The 22,736-nt window shown below is 49.3% G+C and overlaps 1 protein-coding gene across 4 annotated transcripts in view; it reads right to left on the bottom strand.

Annotated features, from left to right (window-relative positions):
- SUCO (SUN domain containing ossification factor) overlaps nucleotides 1-22,736 on the bottom strand; it is a 696,748-nt gene that overhangs the window by 178,580 nt on the left and 495,432 nt on the right. For all 4 annotated transcript variants that reach the window (XM_086956303.1, XM_086956322.1, XM_086956311.1 and 1 more), the window contains one exon: nucleotides 20,553-20,618. In XM_086956303.1, the coding sequence (XP_086812429.1) occupies nucleotides 20,553-20,618 (66 nt within the window). The remainder of the gene's footprint in view (nucleotides 1-20,552; nucleotides 20,619-22,736) is intronic.

Below are 22,736 nucleotides of genomic sequence, written 5' to 3'. Positions count from 1 at the left end.
CATAAAAGGGGATGACCTTAACCCTAAGAATCAGTTCGCAGAACTGGGAGGATGGGGGGCGGTAAGGAATCTATAACTAACTAATGTCTCTTACAGATATATCCTTACACGCTTGTGCAGCTGAAAGAGACACGTTAGTGATAAGATTCCTTACCTTAGAATAGATACCCCAGCAATACCAATCCCGGTGGTGGGTCTGCAAACAAGATTACACCAAAAAGTCGTGGGGCACAGAACGGCCAAAGAAGCCGTCTCTCCTGACCTGACTGTCAAGGCAGTAGTGCTTGGTAAACGTGTGCAGTGAGGCCCACGTAGCTGCCTGACAAATATCCTGCAAGGCAACGCCACGTCCCAAGGCAGTAGTGGCTGCCGTTGCCCTGGCCGAATGGGCACACAGCCCCACAGGAGGCTCCTTCTTGGCCAAGGAGTAACATGCTTTGATGCACAAAACGACCCACCGGGAGATAGTCAGTTTGTGCACAGCCGACCTTGTTTGGCGCCAACGTAACCAACAAAGAGCTGATCATCCACCCGGAACTGCTGTGTACGCTGCAGATAGAAAGCAAACGCACGTTTTGGGGCCAGACGGTGGAGCCTCTCCTCTTCCCTTGAAGGATGCGGAGGCGGAAAGAAGGTGGGCAAAAGTGATGGTCTGCCCGATGTGGAAGGGCGTGACAACCTTTGGCAGAAAAGGACGGGTCCTTAAAACCACGTAGTCGGGATGAACAGAAAGGAAAGGAGGGATGAACAGAAAGTGGAGGGACGCCTGGCTGCCAGAATGACATTACAGACTTCGGGGGGAAGGTCGAAAGCCGTCAACAGTCGCCGCTCAATCTACACGCATGGAGGTGGAGGCTGGACAGGTTCGGGTGGAGGACCGTCCCCTGCTACTGCGACAGAAGATCCTCCCGAAGAGGAAGACGGATCAGGGCATCGATGCTCATACAGAGTAGTTCGGGATACTATACTCTTCGAGCCCAGTCCGGAGCCACAAGAATACCTGATCTTCATCAGCACTCTGGGCAGAAGTGGTATAGGCGGAAAAGCGTACAACGGACCGCAGCTTCACTCGAGCCGAAAAGCGTCTTCAAGCGAGTGCCGCCTTAGAAATTCCAACTCGTAGACCTAATGACATTGCGCGTTCTCTTCGCTGGCGAACAGATCTAACCAAGGCTCTTCCCATTGCAGAAAGAGACCTTGTGCCACTTCCAAGTTCAGACGCCACTCGTGATCTACCGTGCACCGGCGCTGAGTTTGTCTGCCCGGTCGTTCAGAGACCCTGACAGGTGTTTAACCACCAAGGTAATGCCTTGATGATCCAGCCACGTCCAGAGGCGCAGAGCCTCCTGACATAGGGTCCACATCCCCACCCCGCCCTGTCTATTGCAATACCACATGGCGGTGGTGTTGTCTGTGAACAACTGCACTACACTTCCCCGGACAGAAGGAAGAAATGCCTTCAGTGCAAGCCGCAGCTCTAGAAGGTTGATATGGAGCCGGGACTCCGCCTAAAATCAGAGGCCTCTGATCTCCGCCTCTACCATGTGGCCTCCCCATCCCAGGAGGGACGCATCCGTCACCACTGTTTGCTCCAGTTGGGGAAGGGAGAGGGATCTGCCACTGACCTAATCGTGATTCGTGAGCCACCACTACAAGTGTTGTGCAGTGCCCAGCGAGATGTGGACGTGATCAGACAGGTTGCCCTGATGCTGTGCCCACTAGAACTTCAGGTCCTACTGCAGAGGCCGCATATGCCATCTGGCATGTCGTACCAGCAGGATGCAGTAGGCCATCAGGCCCAGGAGTCGGAGCCGGATGGTCATCCTGACTGAAACCCGGGATAGAGGCTGAAAGATCCGAATCATAGCCTGAAGATCCCGGACTCGCTGTGCGGGAGGATAAACCCGAAACAGCATCGAACCGGGAACCGCTCTGATGAAAGGGAGCTTCTGAGAGGGAGCATCTGAGAGGGACTCAGGTGAGACTTCGGCACATTGATGGAGAACGCCAGCAAATGCAGGAGGTCGGCCGTAGTCTGGAGGTGGGGGACAGCTGCCTGGGGCAAGCCCGCCTTCAACAGCCAGGCGTCAAGATAGAGGAAGACTGACACCCCAGACCTGCACAAATGAGCTGCAACAACCACCATCACTTTCGTGAACACCCGAGGGGCGCTGGTAAGGCCGGAGGGGAGCATGGCAAACTGAAAATGCTTCTGGCCCACCATGAACCGGAGATAACGCCGGTGGGCCGGCAGGACGTGGATATGAAAATATGCGTCCTGCAAGTCCAACACTACCATCCAGTCTCCAGGGTCCAGGGCAGTCAGGGCCAGAGTCAGCATCTTGAACTTATGTCGGATGAAGCGTTTGACGTCCTGGAGGTCCAAGATGGGGCGCAGGCCCCCTTGACCTTCTTGGGGACCAGAACGTAGTGTGAATAACAACCAGTCCCTACTTCCTGATCGGGAATGTACTCAATGGCCCCCTTGGCCAGGAGGGCAGTGACTTCCTGACGGGGAAGAGCCAAATGATCCCCCGACATGCGGTGATTCCGAGGTGGCATGGCTGGAGGGGAGGACAGAAAGGGGAGAGAGTAACCGTGGCGGAATATCTGCAGCACCAATGTAATCTTGCGCCAGTGGTGGAGGTGGTGGCGAACCCCGCCACCCACACGCGTGGGGTGCTCCCTGAAGCTCGGATTAGGAAGGCTTAGAGGCGGCAGCAGCAGATGTGGAGGTAGACTGACCTGCCCGCTGGTTACCAGACCTGCCCCTGCAGAAGCCACGTCCATGGCCACGTTGAGGCTGGTTCCGCACAGGCTTCGTGGAGGAGCATGTCTGGGCGCTTTTACCCTGGCCATGAAAGGAACGAAACCCAGGTGTGGCAGGGCCCTTCGTGGAAAGACCCAAAGACTTGGCTGTGGCCCGCAAATCTTTAACGCGCTCCAGGGCAGTGTCAGCCTTGTCGCCAAAGAGGCGGGAGTCAAAGGGCATGTGCGAGCTCTGGACATCAAGTGAGAACCCGGTAGACCACAACCAGGCATGGCGCCGCAACGCCACAGTCGTGGAAATCGCCCTGCCCAAGGCATCAGCCGTGCCCAGACCACACCTGATGGCAAACTTCGCCGCATCCTTGCCCTTTACTATGGCTTGAGAAAGGACCGCCTGGACCTCCTCAGAACACTGAGGCAGGGCCTCTGCTACTGAATCCCACACTGCATGGGAGTAACAGCCCAATAAGCAGGCTGTATTAACTGACTGCAACCCCAATCTGGCCGAAGAGAACAACGTCTTGCCATATTGGTTCAGCTTCTTAAGAGTCCTTATCCGGCGGATCCGTGGGAAAGGCACTCTGCGATGTCGAGGCCTCAATCACCAGGCTCTCAGGCGTGGGGTGAGTGGTCAAGAAGGCAGGATCGCCAGGTGCCGGACGAGGATGCCTAGCGACGTTCTTATCCACCGGTGCCCCCGAGGCCCGCCGCAACCAAGTGCCCAAGAGGACTTCGGTAAGGGACTCATTGAAAGGGAGCAGCTGTTCAGACGATGTAGACGCCGTCTGGAGCACCTCCGTAAGGAGGCTGGTCTTAAGGGCCACCGTAGGGAGGTCGAGATGGAGAGCCTCTGCAGCTCGACGCAGCACCATGGTGTAGGAAACGCCCTCCTCCAAAGTAGGCAGAGGCAAGGCAAACCCCGGGTCAGAAGACACATCAAGTTTACCCGCATCCTGAAGGTCATCCACCCAATCCCGCTCGGAGTCCCACTGCTGCGCAAGGTGGTCCTCTGAGCCGGCCTTCGCGGCAGGGCCTGAGCCTGAGAGGGGGTAAGCGGCGCCGGGAACGGCGCTGGATGGGGCCGAACCGGAGCCGCAGCCGAATGTGGATCCCAGGTCGGAATGAAATGGTCCGAGAACCGGGGCAGGGGCGGGGCCCTGGGGCCAGAGCCAAGGGCAGTGCCGGGGCAGGAGCCAGCGGAGCTGCACCTTGCAGCGCCGGAGCCGAGGCTGCTGGATCCAGTGGTTCGGGGGCTGGCGCCAGAGGCGGTGCCGCCGGGCGAACAGGATCTGGACACTGGACCACGGGGCCCGCTGGCGTGGCGGCGGGAGCCCGAGGCCTACACAGGCGGTCCATGGCAGCAAGAAACTCTTGCATTTGTTTGCGAGTCGCCAACAGACCTGGGTACAGCAGGTAGGCTGTGGGACTCCCAGGCTCCGGAGGAGCAGCAGGGGCGGAGCCCCTGTCCTCCTCGTCCGCCTCCGAGGAGCGACGGGGACGTCGAAGAGCGAACACGCTTCGACTTTTTATGGACTCGCTTACCGGAATCTAAAGGTGAAGACTTAGAGCCCGAGGAGCGACGGCTCCGGCCCCCCGCACGGCCCCTAGACCGGAGCGTCAGTGAGAGGAGTGCTGGACCTATTTAGGAAGCAAGGGAAATAAACTAATGTAAGGAAATTATAGCTAGCACAGATAGCAACAGAAATTCTTAATAGAAATACCTCCTTATATATAGAATATTCGAATATGTCTAAGAGGCACCCCAACATACACAATGTATAAATATAGAGAAATTACTCTGATGGCAGTATTTATTTATTTTTTTGTATAGTTCATGAGTGATTAAATATTACAAACATTCAATTGTGCATATCAAATTTAACGATAACCATTTTAGAAAAAATATAATTAATTTAAGCAGCCAACATAGGTATATACCAATCCAATTGATAGACGAAACGTTGATTCAGGCAGTGCTGCAGATGTCTACAACGCGCGTTTCGGCATACACGCCTTCATCAGGTAGCCGTCTATTGCTCATATAACTTCATTCAGGATGTGGAAAATGATAAAATGTGGTTTCGCAATTCTTTACTTTAAGATACTGTTCTGTAGAGCTGGGGGCATGTGTAGAGGAGATTGGCCACAAGACTATGATCGCATCTTGATAAGGACATGAAGAAACATGCGCTTCACTTTAGGGGACGAATTCAGATAATACAAGATGATCTCCTAAAGATATAAAAGTTGCAATCCAATAAAGCTTTATGTCGAAGATTGCCGTTTTTCAGGAAGGGGGCCAACCGACCGGTAATTAACGTGTCAATTAGACTGAAGAATGTCTTCTGATATAAAGATTATGGCGGTCCAACAAGGCTTTCCGACGGTATTAATAAACGTCAAGGATAAGGCCAACCAAATGGCACATTAAGGCCCAACCGGACCGGGGAATATGTCCTGACAGGTCGATAGCTTCGGTCCAAAAACGCCCCTTGATCGAATAGCACCGGCAGAGAGTCTGCTCTGATACGAATGATATGAGAGAGCAACTTCCGGTGCCGCTTCCACAAGGCCTTCGGGGCCATGGCACGGCAGTCCCGCCAGTCCTGGGAGTCATGGTCGGTCTCCAGGCAGTAGAGGCACACATCATGGAGGTCAGCCACTGACATATTACGGCGGCATGACCCACAAGACTTAAAGCCAGGCATCCCTACTTGAACCAGTAGAGAAGACAAAAGTCTCAAAAAAGTGGTCAAAAATTGACCGATGTACGCTCAATCCGGATCTGCGCTTTCGGCGCGGAAAAAGAAAGAGCTGACGTCAGCGCGCATGGGTGGCGCCCAAGTAGTCTCCGTGACGTTATTCTGGCACGTCCAACGCCAGTGACGGACGCGGAGCCGCATGACGCCACCTAGTTCAAGTTAAAGTTCAAGTTCAGGGATTTATATAGCGCACTACTCACCCAGAGGGTCTCAAGGAGCTTGGGGAAGGGGTTCATTATTTGTCGAATAGCCAGGTTTTAAGTTCTTTTCTGAAGGTGATGTGGTTTTGAGTAAGGCGGAGGTGGGTGGGGAGTGAGTTCCAGGTCTTGGCAGCCAGGAAGGAGAAGGATCTGCCACCCATGGTGGATTTTCGAATGCGCGGGACTGCAGCGAGGGCTTGATTGGACGATCTTAGTTGGCGGGTGGGTGTGTAGAAGGACAGTCAAGTGTTGAGGCATTCGGGTCCTAGATTGTAGAGGGCCTTGTGTGCGTGGGTGAGAAGACGGAACGTAATTCTCTTGTTGACGGGAAGCCAGTGGAGGTCTTTTAGGTGTCTGGTGATGTGATCTTGGCGAGGGATGTCCAATATGAGTCTCGCTGATGTGTTTTGGATGCGTTGGAGTTTTTTCTGTAATTTTGCTGTGATTCCGGCGTATAGTGTGTTACCATAATCTAGTCGACTCGTGACCAGTGCGTGGGTGACAGTCTTTCTTGTCTCGAGGGGGATCCAGCGGAAGATCTTTTTGAGAATGCAAAGTACGTTGAAGCAGGAGGATGAGACTGCGTTGACTTGTCTGGACATCGAGAGAGAGGAGTCTAGGATGAAGCCAAGGTTACGTGCGTGGTCTGTGGGTGCTCTGCCCAGAGTGGAAGGACACCAGGAGTCGTCCCAGGCAGAGGGGGAAGATCCTAGGATGAGCACCTCCGTTTTGTCTGAGTTGAGTTTTAGGCGGCTATGTTTCATCCATTCGGCTACTTCTTTCATTCCTTCGTGAAGATTGGTTTTGGCGGTGTTAGGGTCTTTGGTGAGGGAAAGGATTAACTGGGTGTCGTCGGCATAAGAGATGATGTTGAGGTTGTGTTGGCGCGCGATGGATGCGAGTGGGCTCATGTAAACGTTGAAGAGGGTGGGACTGAGAGATGATCCTTGTGGTACTCCACAGATGACTCAGTGGCCTCTGAGTTGAATGGGGGAAGTCGCACTCTTTGAGTTCTCCCGGCGAGGAATGAGATGATCCAGCCCAAGGCTTTTCCTTGTATGCCGATGTTGCTGAGGCGTTGTATAAGGGTGCTGTGGCAGACTGTGTTGAAAGCGGCGGAGAGGTCGAGTAGAATGAGGGCCGCTGTTTCTCCGTTATCCAGTAGTGTTCGGATGTCGTCTGTCGCTGCAATGAGGGCGGTTTCGGTGCTGTGTTTGGCTCGAAATCCGGATTGAGAGGGATCCAGGGAGTTGTTGGATTTGAGGAAGGCGGCGAGCTGGCTGTTGACGGCTTTCTCAATGACTTTGGCGGGGAAAGGGAGGAGGGATATGGGTCGGTAGTTTTTATGTTCAGAGGGGTCTGCTGTGGGTTTCTTCAAGAGGGCGCTGAGTTCGGCGTGTTTCCAGCTTTCTGGGAAGGTGGCCGAGATGAACGAGCAGTTGATGACATCACGGAGATGGGGTGCGATGATGGAGTCAGCTTTGTTGAAGATGTGGTGGGGGCAGGGGTCGGTTGGCGAGCCGGAGTGGATTGAGTTCATTAGGTGGATGGTGTCTTCAGTGGTGATTGGGTTCCAGGCGCTGAGGTTGTTAGTTGGCGGTGTAGGATCTGAGGGGGGTGGGGAGGGTTGATCGCTGGGAGTGTTCTCGAAGCGGTTGTGAATGTCGGCAATTTTGTTGTAGAAGAAGGAGGATAACGCATTGCAGAGGTCTTGGGAGGGAGTGATGTCGTTAGGTGGTGGGGTTGGTGAATTCTTTGACGATGTTGAAAAGTTCCTTGCTGTTGTGGGTGTTGTTGTCGAGACGATCCTTGAATGCTGATTTCTTGGTGGATCGGATCAGTTGGTGATGTTTGCGGGTGGCTGCCTTGAGGGTGGCCATGTTGTCGGTGGTTGGGTTTTTTCTCCATGTTTTCTCCAGGGTGCGGCATAGCTTCTTGGATTTTTTAAGGTCATCATTGAACCAGGGAGCCTTTTTGCTGGCTGATTTGATCTGGTGCTTTTTCAGGGGTGCGAATTCGTCAGCACTGTGGGTGATCCATTGCTTGAGATTGGTGGCCGCTTGGTTTGGGTCCAATGAGAGGGTGGGAGGGTTTTGGTTGAGTGATGTGAGGAGTTGGTCGGAGGTGATTTTGTTCCAGTTTCCCCGAGGAATAGGTTGTGGGTCAAGGTGGTTTTGTAGCTAAAGTGAACACAGCTGTGGTCTGTCCAATGGAGAGCTGTGGTGCGATCGAAGGAAATGTGCTTGCTAGAGGTGAAGATAGGGTCGAGCGTGTGTCCGGCTACATGGGTGGGGGTGTCAACAAGTTGTTTGAGTCCGAGATTGGCCAGGTTGTCCAGAAGGGTGGAGGTGTTGCTGTCGTGTTTGTTTTCAAGGTGGTAGTTGAGGTCTCCTAAAAGAATGTAGTTCTCGGAGGCGAGGGCATGTGGGCTGACGAAGTCAGTGATGTCATCGCTGAATTGAGTGCGGGTTCCTGGAGGCCTGCAGATGAGGGTGCCTCTAAGTGTGGTCCTAGGGTCGGTGTGGATCTGAAAGTGGAGATGTTCGGCGGTTGCAAGATTATCGTCGGATCTGGTCATGATTTTGATGGTGTTCCTATGGATGATGGCGATACCTCCTCCGGTTTGGTTGGTGCATTCTTTTCAGATAATCATATAAGAGTCCGGTATGGCTATGGCGATGTCGGGTGCTGATGTGTTCATCCATGTTTCTGTAAGGAAGGCGATGTTCGGTGACGCAGTGTCGAGTAGGTCCCAGAGTTCAGTTGCGTGTCTGTGGACCGAGCGGGTGTTCAGCAGGATGCACTTCAGGTGGTTAGAGTCGGAGCTGTGTATGGAGGAAGTGGATTTGGTGAGGGTCCTGAAGCAGTTGAACTTGCAGGCGAGGCAGGCGAATGGGCCGTGGGTACGTCCTGGGGTGGCTTTGCAGCATTGTGGTGTGCGTCCGGGGTTGAGGGCGAGGAGAGTTGCGGCATCATATGTGAATCTAGTGGGCTGGGTACGGCGGGGACCAGGGGGTCTGGCACTGGGCGCGATCCAGGCGCGGACGGGCGTAGATGGGCTTACCTTTGGCGCACCTTCGGCGCGCATTGGGCGCGACCGCTGCGCGAAAACGCATCTGTCATAAGTGGGTGGTGGAGGGGGGGGCGAGGGAGGAGCAGCTGGGAGGCGGGTGCGTGGTGGAGGGGGCGGGCTCCGGGCACAACAACAACAATAATGGCGGCTAAAACGGAAGCGCAGACCGGGTTGGGGAAACTGATTAATTATTTACGCGGTGGGCAGCGTGGCGCCGGAGGAGCGGAGCACAGAAGCAATGGGCCACAGCAACAAATAAACAAACGATCCGGCAATGCGAGCAAACAACACAGGCACTCAAATTCAATGAAACAATGCAGGCACTGTCAAGCAAACAATACAGGCACTTGAAAATAATGAAATAATGCAGGCATGGTCAAGCGCTATTAAGATCAACAGAGCAGCGCTAACGATACCCAGGCAGAGCAGGCAGGAGAGAGCAAGGGCAGTAGGGAGCGATCGCTTCTGACGAAGTCAGGACGGTCACAGCGCTTCGGTGGTCAGGGAGAAGCCTTGCCTCTTAGTGGGAGGGAGGAGCAGCTGGGAGGCGGGTGCGTGGTGGAGGGGGCGGGCTCCGGGCACAACAACAACAATAATGGCGGCAAAAACGGAAGCGCAGACCGGGTTGGGGGAAACTGATTAATTATTTACGCGGTGAGCAGCAAGGCGCCTGAGGAGCGGAGCACAGAAGCAATGGGCCACAGCAACAAATAAACAAACGATCCGGCAATGCGAGCAAACAACACAGGCACTCAAAATCAATGAAACAATGCAGGCACTGTCAAGCAAACAATACAGGCACTTGAAAATAATGAAATAATGCAGGCACGGTCAAGCGCTATTAAGATCAACAGAGCAACCTAACGATACCCAGGCAGAGTAGGCAGGAGAGAGCAAGGGCAGTAGGGAGCGACCGCTTCTGACGAAGTCAGGACGGTCACCTACCGGCACGCAGGGGTACTGCTAAGAAAAAAACTTTCCGGATCCAGTCTGAAGCCTGGGGAATTTTCAAAGGTAAGGAATCTATCACTAACGTGTCTCTTTTAGATATGTGGTGACAATAAGGGGGCTAGTTTTGCTGTTAGACTTCTAATCACAAATAACCTCCTCTCCTAGTGTTTTACTGGTTGGAAAAGACTAAATAGCAGCCTTAACTTTCAAAAGTGATATCTCTGATAATAGCCTATTGCTGTGGTTCAAATAATTTAGCAGGCACCACATTTGACTCATTTTTTTTATCTAAAGAATAGTCCCAGAGTAGGTTATAGAAAAACCCAAAATAGAAGCAAAAAATATCTAGGATGTAAGATTTCAAATATAATCGAGGATTTTGTGGTAGTAGACGTATTTGGATTTGTTGCCCCCCAAACTAGATTTAAAAGGTATGAGACCCAAGCCACACACAAATGACTTTACAATGCCGGGGATAAATCGGGGAGACTGGTGGCATGGTTGAGCATGAGGAAAGCATAGGCACGATGAGTAACATCCATAGAATCAGACGAAGGCCATGCATGCGCCACCCCCAGATAAATAGCAAATGAATGTGTCTGTTACTATACAGCCTTTTACATGGCACGCTGGTTGGAAGCTCGCCAAATAGAACACTATCTAGTAGAAATTTCTATCCGGACATTAAACGCAGACACGATACAGTTGCTAGAGGAAGGCATTACACTTGAAGAGATAAAGACAGCCATAAGCAACCTTAAGGCCGGGAAAACACTGTGTCCTAATGGCATACCAGCAGATTTTTTCAAATGGAACAAGGATGTAGTAAGTCAATTTATTCTTAGAGGCAAAGGCAATGGGTGCGCTCCCTCACAACCTCAGGAACGCCATGATTGTAGTCATACATAAGCCGGCAGGCCACAGACTGCATACAGCTCCTATCACCCAATCTCCCTTCTAAACATTGAAACAAAGATTCTGGCACAGTTCTGGCAGACAGACTGGTACAGGTCGTTGCCGCTCTTATTCACTGTGACCAGCTTGGCTTCATGCCCAAAAGGTTGACTCAACTAAATCTCCATCACGTGAGCAACTGGTTAGAAGCCACAGGACACACAGATACTCCCCATTTGATATGAAAAAGCGTTCAATGCCGTCCATTTGCTTTTCCTGAATCAGGTACCAAGGTATGTATTTGGACCCAAATAACGGCCTTGGATCTACCTACTCTATAACGATCTAGTTGCCCATGTGAGAGTAAATGGCAAAATATTGTATAAGTTACCCGATTCTGAGAAGCAAGAGGAGGTGGGGGTGCCCACTATCCTAGTTACTGTTTGTGCTAGAACCTCTGGCGTGCATTATACGTACACACCCTGGAATCACTGGCTTCCGGGAGAGCGAAGGGACAGCGGAGGATGAATGGATATCCCTATACGCGGACAACATCTTATTTTATGTTATGAACCTTGGGCCACCGTCTCCTGTCTATTTGATGTATTTGAGAAATATGGGGCACAGTCGGAATATAAGATAATCAGGGACAAATCAAGTGCATTCCCGGCCACCCACACTATTGACCAATCTGATATTCCAATGAGACCGAGAATAGCTACAGACGGCTTTAAATACTTAGGAATATAGATCACCAACAATAGGGATCTGAGACTTTATCGTTATATTCAAAGGGTCATAGCGGAGCTCCATGGCGATGTGGAAAGATGGAAATCACTAACGCTCCTGGGTAAAGCCGAATTATACACAATGATAACGCTACCAACTACTTATACATGCTATAGAACCCATACCACACACTGCCAGAAGAGGTTTTCACCAAGACAGAAGGGAAAGTCTGCACTTTGCTTTAGAATGGGAATTCATACATCGCAAAGGAATCAATATAATCGAGGAATTTCTCTTGCCGACATCAAAGACTACTACTGGGCAGCACATTAAATCGTTATCAACAACTGGGATCACATGCCAAGCAATCAACCTACATACACATTAGAACGTACCCAATTTAACCCCTATTCCCACATGCATTACTTATAGGGGGGAAGATATGAGGAATCTGCTCCCGGCAACACAGGTGACAAAGGTGACCATTGCCGTATTGAGAGGATCGGAGAAAGGTAAGAAATGGGACAACCCCTTTGTGGGTGGGAACACGATTGAAAGAATGTGCTAAATTGCAAGGCTTTAAGAACTGGGATATGTTATGGATCTTAAAACTGGGAGGTATAATGGGAAGGGGGCCTTATCTCATTTGGCTTCCTGCAGAGACACTACGAATTAACGGCAAAGCAATACTACAAATACCTACAGGTAACACACACTTGGAAGGCGCAAAAGTTTGTGTCAGAGGGTATGCTGGAGTATGCACCCCTCAAATGTAGACTGCTCATGGAGGAAATTAGAGAAAAGGCAATCTCATGGCCACACAAGACACTGAACAACCATAAACCAGACACCTTAGTGAGGTTGAGGGCAAGGTGGGAAGTGGAACCCGGGACCCTAGACTACCTGGATTGGGAGGCGGCACTGCAGCACACTAGAGTAGTGGCTATTAAATTGATCCTCCGCCTCATACAATTCAAAATCCTGTATAGAGTATACTAAGATAGGGCTTGCTTACACTGCTTCAGCAGGGTGGCACTACCTGAACGCCTCTGAAGCAACACAGAGAGGGGGGCCTAAATACACACACACTATGGGGAGTGCCCAGACATTTACGCGTATAGGGTCACCCTGACCCCGGTACTGAGCAAAATCCTAAAAGTGGCGATACCAATGGACCCCAAATACCTATTACTGGGAATACCCAAAGAGATAGATATCACTAGGGCCAAACTGCTCTTTGCACATCTGGGACTAGTAGTGGCCAAGCAAGATTTGGCAAAATACTTGGGGGCACCAGAACCTCCCACACTACAAGAGTGGGAAAGGGGATGGATCTCTACATGGCAGCCGAGAAAGTGATATGCAAGATGGGGAAATTTGACAAGATACTGTGCCCTTGGAAGCAGTCCTAAAGGTTTACACACAAGTGGGAAACGCCCAAATCACTGTAAGCGCGAGAAAGCCGAGAGACCTAGAAGATGCCCAGCTGCGGGAGGGACGTTAGCCATGACTGTAGTAGCTACCTTGCCAACTCCATTTACGTAAATGAAGAGATACAATGCTCATCACCGCCTTCAAGTGCCGTAATTTAGGTTATCAATGTATGTCAAATTGAAATGTTGAATATGACAAAATACGACAAAAATATTTTTTTTTTAAATAAAAACAAAATGAAGTGTCAGGATGATTGGAATAATGATATGGTAACTGTCACAAGATCACTAAATGTAATTACTACATGTTGTCACTGGACACCCGTATCCCTGCTCACAAAAGATGACGGGAAGCCAGTGGAGGTCTTTTAGGTGTCTGGTGATGTGATCTTGGCGAGGGATGTCCAATATGAGTCTCGCTGATGTGTTTTGGATGCGTTGGAGTTTTTTCTGTAATTTTGCTGTGATTCCGGCGTATAGTGTGTTACCATAATCTAGTCGACTCGTGACCAGTGCGTGGGTGACAGTCTTTCTTGTCTCGAGGGGGATCCAGCGGAAGATCTTTTTGAGAATGCAAAGTACGTTGAAGCAGGAGGATGAGACTGCGTTGACTTGTCTGGACATCGAGAGAGAGGAGTCTAGGATGAAGCCAAGGTTACGTGCGTGGTCTGTGGGTGTGGGTGCTCTGCCCAGAGTGGAAGGACACCAGGAGTCGTCCCAGGCAGAGGGGGAAGATCCTAGGATGAGCACCTCCGTTTTGTCTGAGTTGAGTTTTAGGCGGCTATGTTTCATCCATTCGGCTACTTCTTTCATTCCTTCGTGAAGATTGGTTTTGGCGGTGTTAGGGTCTTTGGTGAGGGAAAGGATTAACTGGGTGTCGTCGGCATAAGAGATGATGTTGAGGTTGTGTTGGCGCGCGATGGATGCGAGTGGGCTCATGTAAACGTTGAAGAGGGTGGGACTGAGAGATGATCTTTGTGGTACTCCACAGATGACTCAGTGGCCTCTGAGTTGAATGGGGGAAGTCGCACTCTTTGAGTTCTCCCGGCGAGGAATGAGATGATCCAGCCCAAGGCTTTTCCTTGTATGCCGATGTTGCTGAGGCGTTGTATAAGGGTGCTGTGGCAGACTGTGTTGAAAGCGGCGGAGAGGTCGAGTAGAATGAGGGCCGCTGTTTCTCCGTTATCCAGTAGTGTTCGGATGTCGTCTGTCGCTGCAATGAGGGCGGTTTCGGTGCTGTGTTTGGCTCGAAATCCGGATTGAGAGGGATCCAGGGAGTTGTTGGATTTGAGGAAGGCGGCGAGCTGGCTGTTGACGGCTTTCTCAATGACTTTGGCGGGGAAAGGGAGGAGGGATATGGGTCGGTAGTTTTTATGTTCAGAGGGGTCTGCTGTGGGTTTCTTCAAGAGGGCGCTGAGTTCGGCGTGTTTCCAGCTTTCTGGGAAGGTGGCCGAGATGAACGAGCAGTTGATGACATCACGGAGATGGGGTGCGATGATGGAGTCAGCTTTGTTGAAGATGTGGTGGGGGCAGGGGTCGGTTGGCGAGCCGGAGTGGATTGAGTTCATTAGGTGGATGGTGTCTTCAGTGGTGATTGGGTTCCAGGCGCTGAGGTTGTTAGTTGGCGGTGTAGGATCTGAGGGGGGTGGGGAGGGTTGATCGCTGGGAGTGTTCTCGAAGCGGTTGTGAATGTCGGCAATTTTGTTGTAGAAGAAGGAGGATAACGCATTGCAGAGGTCTTGGGAGGGAGTGATGTCGTTAGGTGGTGGGGTTGGTGAATTCTTTGACGATGTTGAAAAGTTCCTTGCTGTTGTGGGTGTTGTTGTCGAGACGATCCTTGAATGCTGATTTCTTGGTGGATCGGATCAGTTGGTGATGTTTGCGGGTGGCTGCCTTGAGGGTGGCCATGTTGTCGGTGGTTGGGTTTTTTCTCCATGTTTTCTCCAGGGTGCGGCATAGCTTCTTGGATTTTTTAAGGTCATCATTGAACCAGGGAGCCTTTTTGCTGGCTGATTTGATCTGGTGCTTTTTCAGGGGTGCGAATTCGTCAGCACTGTGGGTGATCCATTGCTTGAGATTGGTGGCCGCTTGGTTTGGGTCCAATGAGAGGGTGGGAGGGTTTTGGTTGAGTGATGTGAGGAGTTGGTCGGAGGTGATTTTGTTCCAGTTTCCCCGAGGAATAGGTTGTGGGTCAAGGTGGTTTTGTAGCTAAAGTGAACACAGCTGTGGTCTGTCCAATGGAGAGCTGTGGTGCGATCGAAGGAAATGTGCTTGCTAGAGGTGAAGATAGGGTCGAGCGTGTGTCCGGCTACATGGGTGGGGGTGTCAACAAGTTGTTTGAGTCCGAGATTGGCCAGGTTGTCCAGAAGGGTGGAGGTGTTGCTGTCGTGTTTGTTTTCAAGGTGGTAGTTGAGGTCTCCTAAAAGAATGTAGTTCTCGGAGGCGAGGGCATGTGGGCTGACGAAGTCAGTGATGTCATCGCTGAATTGAGTGCGGGTTCCTGGAGGCCTGCAGATGAGGGTGCCTCTAAGTGTGGTCCTAGGGTCGGTGTGGATCTGAAAGTGGAGATGTTCGGCGGTTGCAAGATTATCGTCGGATCTGGTCATGATTTTGATGGTGTTCCTATGGATGATGGCGATACCTCCTCCGGTTTGGTTGGTGCATTCTTTTCAGATAATCATATAAGAGTCCGGTATGGCTATGGCGATGTCGGGTGCTGATGTGTTCATCCATGTTTCTGTAAGGAAGGCGATGTTCGGTGACGCAGTGTCGAGTAGGTCCCAGAGTTCAGTTGCGTGTCTGTGGACCGAGCGGGTGTTCAGCAGGATGCACTTCAGGTGGTTAGAGTCGGAGCTGTGTATGGAGGAAGTGGATTTGGTGAGGGTCCTGAAGCAGTTGAACTTGCAGGCGAGGCAGGCGAATGGGCCGTGGGTACGTCCTGGGGTGGCTTTGCAGCATTGTGGTGTGCGTCCGGGGTTGAGGGCGAGGAGAGTTGCGGCATCATATGTGAATCTAGTGGGCTGGGTACGGCGGGGACCAGGGGGTCTGGCACTGGGCGCGATCCAGGCGCGGACGGGCGTAGATGGGCTTACCTTTGGCGCACCTTCGGCGCGCATTGGGCGCGACCGCTGCGCGAAAACGCATCTGTCATAAGTGGGTGGTGGAGGGGGGGGCGAGGGAGGAGCAGCTGGGAGGCGGGTGCGTGGTGGAGGGGGCGGGCTCCGGGCACAACAACAACAATAATGGCGGCTAAAACGGAAGCGCAGACCGGGTTGGGGAAACTGATTAATTATTTACGCGGTGGGCAGCGTGGCGCCGGAGGAGCGGAGCACAGAAGCAATGGGCCACAGCAACAAATAAACAAACGATCCGGCAATGCGAGCAAACAACACAGGCACTCAAATTCAATGAAACAATGCAGGCACTGTCAAGCAAACAATACAGGCACTTGAAAATAATGAAATAATGCAGGCATGGTCAAGCGCTATTAAGATCAACAGAGCAGCGCTAACGATACCCAGGCAGAGCAGGCAGGAGAGAGCAAGGGCAGTAGGGAGCGATCGCTTCTGACGAAGTCAGGACGGTCACAGCGCTTCGGTGGTCAGGGAGAAGCCTTGCCTCTTAGTGGGAGGGAGGAGCAGCTGGGAGGCGGGTGCGTGGTGGAGGGGGCGGGCTCCGGGCACAACAACAACAATAATGGCGGCAAAAACGGAAGCGCAGACCGGGTTGGGGGAAACTGATTAATTATTTACGCGGTGAGCAGCAAGGCGCCTGAGGAGCGGAGCACAGAAGCAATGGGCCACAGCAACAAATAAACAAACGATCCGGCAATGCGAGCAAACAACACAGGCACTCAAAATCAATGAAACAATGCAGGCACTGTCAAGCAAACAATACAGGCACTTGAAAATAATGAAATAATGCAGGCACGGTCAAGCGCTATTAAGATCAACAGAGCAACCTAACGATACCCAGGCAGAGTAGGCAGGAGAGAGCAAGGGCAGTAGGGAGCGACCGCTTCTGACGAAGTCAGGACGGTCACCTACCGGCACGCAGGGGTACTGCTAAGAAAAAAACTTTCCGGATCCAGTCTGAAGCCTGGGGAATTTTCAAAGGTAAGGAATCTATCACTAACGTGTCTCTTTTAGATATGTGGTGACAATAAGGGGGCTAGTTTTGCTGTTAGACTTCTAATCACAAATAACCTCCTCTCCTAGTGTTTTACTGGTTGGAAAAGACTAAATAGCAGCCTTAACTTTCAAAAGTGATATCTCTGATAATAGCCTATTGCTGTGGTTCAAATAATTTAGCAGGCACCACATTTGACTCATTTTTTTTATCTAAAGAATAGTCCCAGAGTAGGTTATAGAAAAACCCAAAATAGAAGCAAAAAATATCTAGGATGTAAGATTTCAAATATAATCGAGGATTTTGTGGTAGTAGACGTATTTGGATTTGTTGCCCCCCAAACTAGATTTAAAAGGTATGAGACCCAAGCCACACACAAATGACTTTACAATGCCGGGGATAAATCGGGGAGACTGGTGGCATGGTTGAGCATGAGGAAAGCATAGGCACGATGAGTAACATCCATAGAATCAGACGAAGGCCATGCATGCGCCACCCCCAGATAAATAGCAAATGAATGTGTCTGTTACTATACAGCCTTTTACATGGCACGCTGGTTGGAAGCTCGCCAAATAGAACACTATCTAGTAGAAATTTCTATCCGGACATTAAACGCAGACACGATACAGTTGCTAGAGGAAGGCATTACACTTGAAGAGATAAAGACAGCCATAAGCAACCTTAAGGCCGGGAAAACACTGTGTCCTAATGGCATACCAGCAGATTTTTTCAAATGGAACAAGGATGTAGTAAGTCAATTTATTCTTAGAGGCAAAGGCAATGGGTGCGCTCCCTCACAACCTCAGGAACGCCATGATTGTAGTCATACATAAGCCGGCAGGCCACAGACTGCATACAGCTCCTATCACCCAATCTCCCTTCTAAACATTGAAACAAAGATTCTGGCACAGTTCTGGCAGACAGACTGGTACAGGTCGTTGCCGCTCTTATTCACTGTGACCAGCTTGGCTTCATGCCCAAAAGGTTGACTCAACTAAATCTCCATCACGTGAGCAACTGGTTAGAAGCCACAGGACACACAGATACTCCCCATTTGATATGAAAAAGCGTTCAATGCCGTCCATTTGCTTTTCCTGAATCAGGTACCAAGGTATGTATTTGGACCCAAATAACGGCCTTGGATCTACCTACTCTATAACGATCTAGTTGCCCATGTGAGAGTAAATGGCAAAATATTGTATAAGTTACCCGATTCTGAGAAGCAAGAGGAGGTGGGGGTGCCCACTATCCTAGTTACTGTTTGTGCTAGAACCTCTGGCGTGCATTATACGTACACACCCTGGAATCACTGGCTTCCGGGAGAGCGAAGGGACAGCGGAGGATGAATGGATATCCCTATACGCGGACAACATCTTATTTTATGTTATGAACCTTGGGCCACCGTCTCCTGTCTATTTGATGTATTTGAGAAATATGGGGCACAGTCGGAATATAAGATAATCAGGGACAAATCAAGTGCATTCCCGGCCACCCACACTATTGACCAATCTGATATTCCAATGAGACCGAGAATAGCTACAGACGGCTTTAAATACTTAGGAATATAGATCACCAACAATAGGGATCTGAGACTTTATCGTTATATTCAAAGGGTCATAGCGGAGCTCCATGGCGATGTGGAAAGATGGAAATCACTAACGCTCCTGGGTAAAGCCGAATTATACACAATGATAACGCTACCAACTACTTATACATGCTATAGAACCCATACCACACACTGCCAGAAGAGGTTTTCACCAAGACAGAAGGGAAAGTCTGCACTTTGCTTTAGAATGGGAATTCATACATCGCAAAGGAATCAATATAATCGAGGAATTTCTCTTGCCGACATCAAAGACTACTACTGGGCAGCACATTAAATCGTTATCAACAACTGGGATCACATGCCAAGCAATCAACCTACATACACATTAGAACGTACCCAATTTAACCCCTATTCCCACATGCATTACTTATAGGGGGGAAGATATGAGGAATCTGCTCCCGGCAACACAGGTGACAAAGGTGACCATTGCCGTATTGAGAGGATCGGAGAAAGGTAAGAAATGGGACAACCCCTTTGTGGGTGGGAACACGATTGAAAGAATGTGCTAAATTGCAAGGCTTTAAGAACTGGGATATGTTATGGATCTTAAAACTGGGAGGTATAATGGGAAGGGGGCCTTATCTCATTTGGCTTCCTGCAGAGACACTACGAATTAACGGCAAAGCAATACTACAAATACCTACAGGTAACACACACTTGGAAGGCGCAAAAGTTTGTGTCAGAGGGTATGCTGGAGTATGCACCCCTCAAATGTAGACTGCTCATGGAGGAAATTAGAGAAAAGGCAATCTCATGGCCACACAAGACACTGAACAACCATAAACCAGACACCTTAGTGAGGTTGAGGGCAAGGTGGGAAGTGGAACCCGGGACCCTAGACTACCTGGATTGGGAGGCGGCACTGCAGCACACTAGAGTAGTGGCTATTAAATTGATCCTCCGCCTCATACAATTCAAAATCCTGTATAGAGTATACTAAGATAGGGCTTGCTTACACTGCTTCAGCAGGGTGGCACTACCTGAACGCCTCTGAAGCAACACAGAGAGGGGGGCCTAAATACACACACACTATGGGGAGTGCCCAGACATTTACGCGTATAGGGTCACCCTGACCCCGGTACTGAGCAAAATCCTAAAAGTGGCGATACCAATGGACCCCAAATACCTATTACTGGGAATACCCAAAGAGATAGATATCACTAGGGCCAAACTGCTCTTTGCACATCTGGGACTAGTAGTGGCCAAGCAAGATTTGGCAAAATACTTGGGGGCACCAGAACCTCCCACACTACAAGAGTGGGAAAGGGGATGGATCTCTACATGGCAGCCGAGAAAGTGATATGCAAGATGGGGAAATTTGACAAGATACTGTGCCCTTGGAAGCAGTCCTAAAGGTTTACACACAAGTGGGAAACGCCCAAATCACTGTAAGCGCGAGAAAGCCGAGAGACCTAGAAGATGCCCAGCTGCGGGAGGGACGTTAGCCATGACTGTAGTAGCTACCTTGCCAACTCCATTTACGTAAATGAAGAGATACAATGCTCATCACCGCCTTCAAGTGCCGTAATTTAGGTTATCAATGTATGTCAAATTGAAATGTTGAATATGACAAAATACGACAAAAATATTTTTTTTTTAAATAAAAACAAAATGAAGTGTCAGGATGATTGGAATAATGATATGGTAACTGTCACAAGATCACTAAATGTAATTACTACATGTTGTCACTGGACACCCGTATCCCTGCTCACAAAAGATTAGAAAACCTTAGATAAATGAGGATCAGTTCACATAATGAATGCAAAACCTAAGTATGGAACCATCAAGCCTTCAAAATCACCTACTAATTTACTATGACTATTAACCTTGCTTCATTTGTCAGTTGAGAAAAAAATGAATTGTGGTAAGGAGAACATTGATTAGTTTGACAAAGAGCAAAATCAGGGGAGACGAAATAATACTCACTTGGCCAATTGTTTGTTAGCTTAATTTTACACCTGGTTTTAAAAGAAGGGCATAAGCAGCAGGGAAATATCACATACTTACTTTTTGCAGATCCCAGAAAGTTCTTTGACGCTTTATCTTCTCTTGTATTGTAATCCAAAGGATAATCTAATCAAAGTTAGAAAGGAAAGCCTAAAGTAGAATAATATGCAAGTGATTCTAATGCTAAACATAGCTTCCTAGTTTGGCAGTCCTGCATTGAGACCTAATTCATAAGAAAATAAAGCATGTAACTGAAATCACAAATATTAACATTAAGTTTGAAGAACACCACCAATAGAACATGTGAGGAGTTGTTCACTAGACTGAGCCACACAAACAGTTAGGGCCAAAAATACAAAGATTCAACTTTTCTTTAGTAACTCTCTCTTTCTCTAGACATAGGTTATGCATTTCTAGAGGTAAGAGACACTTACTCAAAGATAAAATGGTCTAAAATATTAACCTTCATACACCCATGCAACCTTCACATGAATTATTAATTTTCCGAATTTAAGTCACTTCTATTATGCGTTATTACAGGATCAGAACTGCAGATATTTTACAGGAAGTATACAGAACGGCATACAACTAGACAGCAGTAGTGGCTCTAGTGATAATCTAATATACTCACTACATGGAATACTTGTTGATGTTCTCAGCTAGTGCTGCAGTCACAGAGACAAGCGAGGGGACATTCACATGGCAATTTATTGAGGAAATTGATCGCAACTAAAGCTCTAGTCAGTGACTTTTTTTCTACAGATATGAAGTTAATAATGTTTATACAAAGCTCTGTGCTAATGCCTCTATATTAGAGACAATTCCATGTGACATGTTTGCTACTAGCAAAACCTACTTCAAATGGCAATTTCAGAAAGTGACATTTGTACTACCAGTATGGCTTGCGGGCCCTCCCTGTTGAGTATACGGACAAATGTCACTTTCTGAAATTGCCATTTGTCAGTATATTCAATGGGGGGCCCGCAAGCTATACTCTTAGTACTTTTAAATTTCACATGCAGATTAAGGGCCGACTAGGCGCTCAGTTTCATTTTAGGCTGCCTATAAAAGACCCTTGTGCCCAGTCTGCCTGGTAGGCTTAGGTTCTTGAGCTGTCCTCATGACCACTCTTCGAGACAGCTGGGCCATATGATGTCTTTCTGAAGATCAGGTAATTTCCTCTTGAGTAGCACGGTTCATCTTCTTGCAAACAGGAATGTCTATCTTCTTTGCTAGCTCCATCCACTGTGTCTGCAGAGACCAGTTTTAGTGGACTCTTGAATCACTAGTAATAGGCTGCTTCCAATTATCTGAGGTAACAGGCACAATTGAGTAAACCTGGTGTGGGACGGTGGGGAGGAGAGAGTTTGTCAAATTGGCTGGGAGAGGTGGCCAACAGTCAGGTTTTGCTCAGGTAAGGGAACGAAACATGGTAACACTTGCCTGTAACTATGTAGCTGCAGTTCTCAAGCACTGGTAAGTTTCCTAAATTCACAGGTGATAATCATTCTCCATCCTCAAGTGGGAAGTACAGAATTTTAAAAATCGCACTGTATGACTAACATGCAGACTAGGCTGTAAACAATGCTACTTTAGGAGCACAACCACCTCCTTTGAAAAGGCCAACATTTTGAACAACAGATAATGGTGCACCATTCCTCAGATTTTGAATTGTTAAAAGTTGTGAATGATTAGTGAGCATCTGATTAGGAGGACGGGTGGGCTACCTGAGAATCTATGTACACTTAAATATAATCAGAGGAAAGTAAATGGTTTTTCTCAAGCATTGTATCTTTGATTCCCATGCTAGGATCAGAATAGCAAGAAATATGGTATACATGGCTGAATATCTCATGCTTTTGGAACATGACAAGCACTGCCTGTCTCACTGTTTGTTCTCTCTTTGCCTCAGCAAGCAGCAAATACTGCTGAATAAATGTAAGATCATTCTCCCAGACAGCCTGTCTCCAGATCTCTAAAAATGGTACCCGCCGATAGAGGGCTGGTGAGGTAGTCACTGTCTTAGGTGAATTCATTATGAAAGTGCCTGGAAGAGGCAATCTGCCTTCAGATTTCAGAAGGTGACAGAGGCTGCAATCTATCTTGCGGTCCCTCGCTTGGAGAGGGAGAGCCCTTAAAGAGAGCATCCAAACACAACCATAAGCTTGTCCTGTCAAAATAAAATTTGAGGCACCGGCGGGCATCTAGAGAAGGTAATCCTGTGCCTGCTACATCTGGGGAATT

Source organism: Lissotriton vulgaris, chromosome 1_1 (genome assembly GCF_964263255.1).
Source record: "Lissotriton vulgaris chromosome 1_1, aLisVul1.2, whole genome shotgun sequence".
Classification (NCBI taxonomy): domain Eukaryota; kingdom Metazoa; phylum Chordata; class Amphibia; order Caudata; family Salamandridae; genus Lissotriton; species Lissotriton vulgaris.
This window is presented reverse-complemented; position numbering and strand designations above follow the sequence as displayed.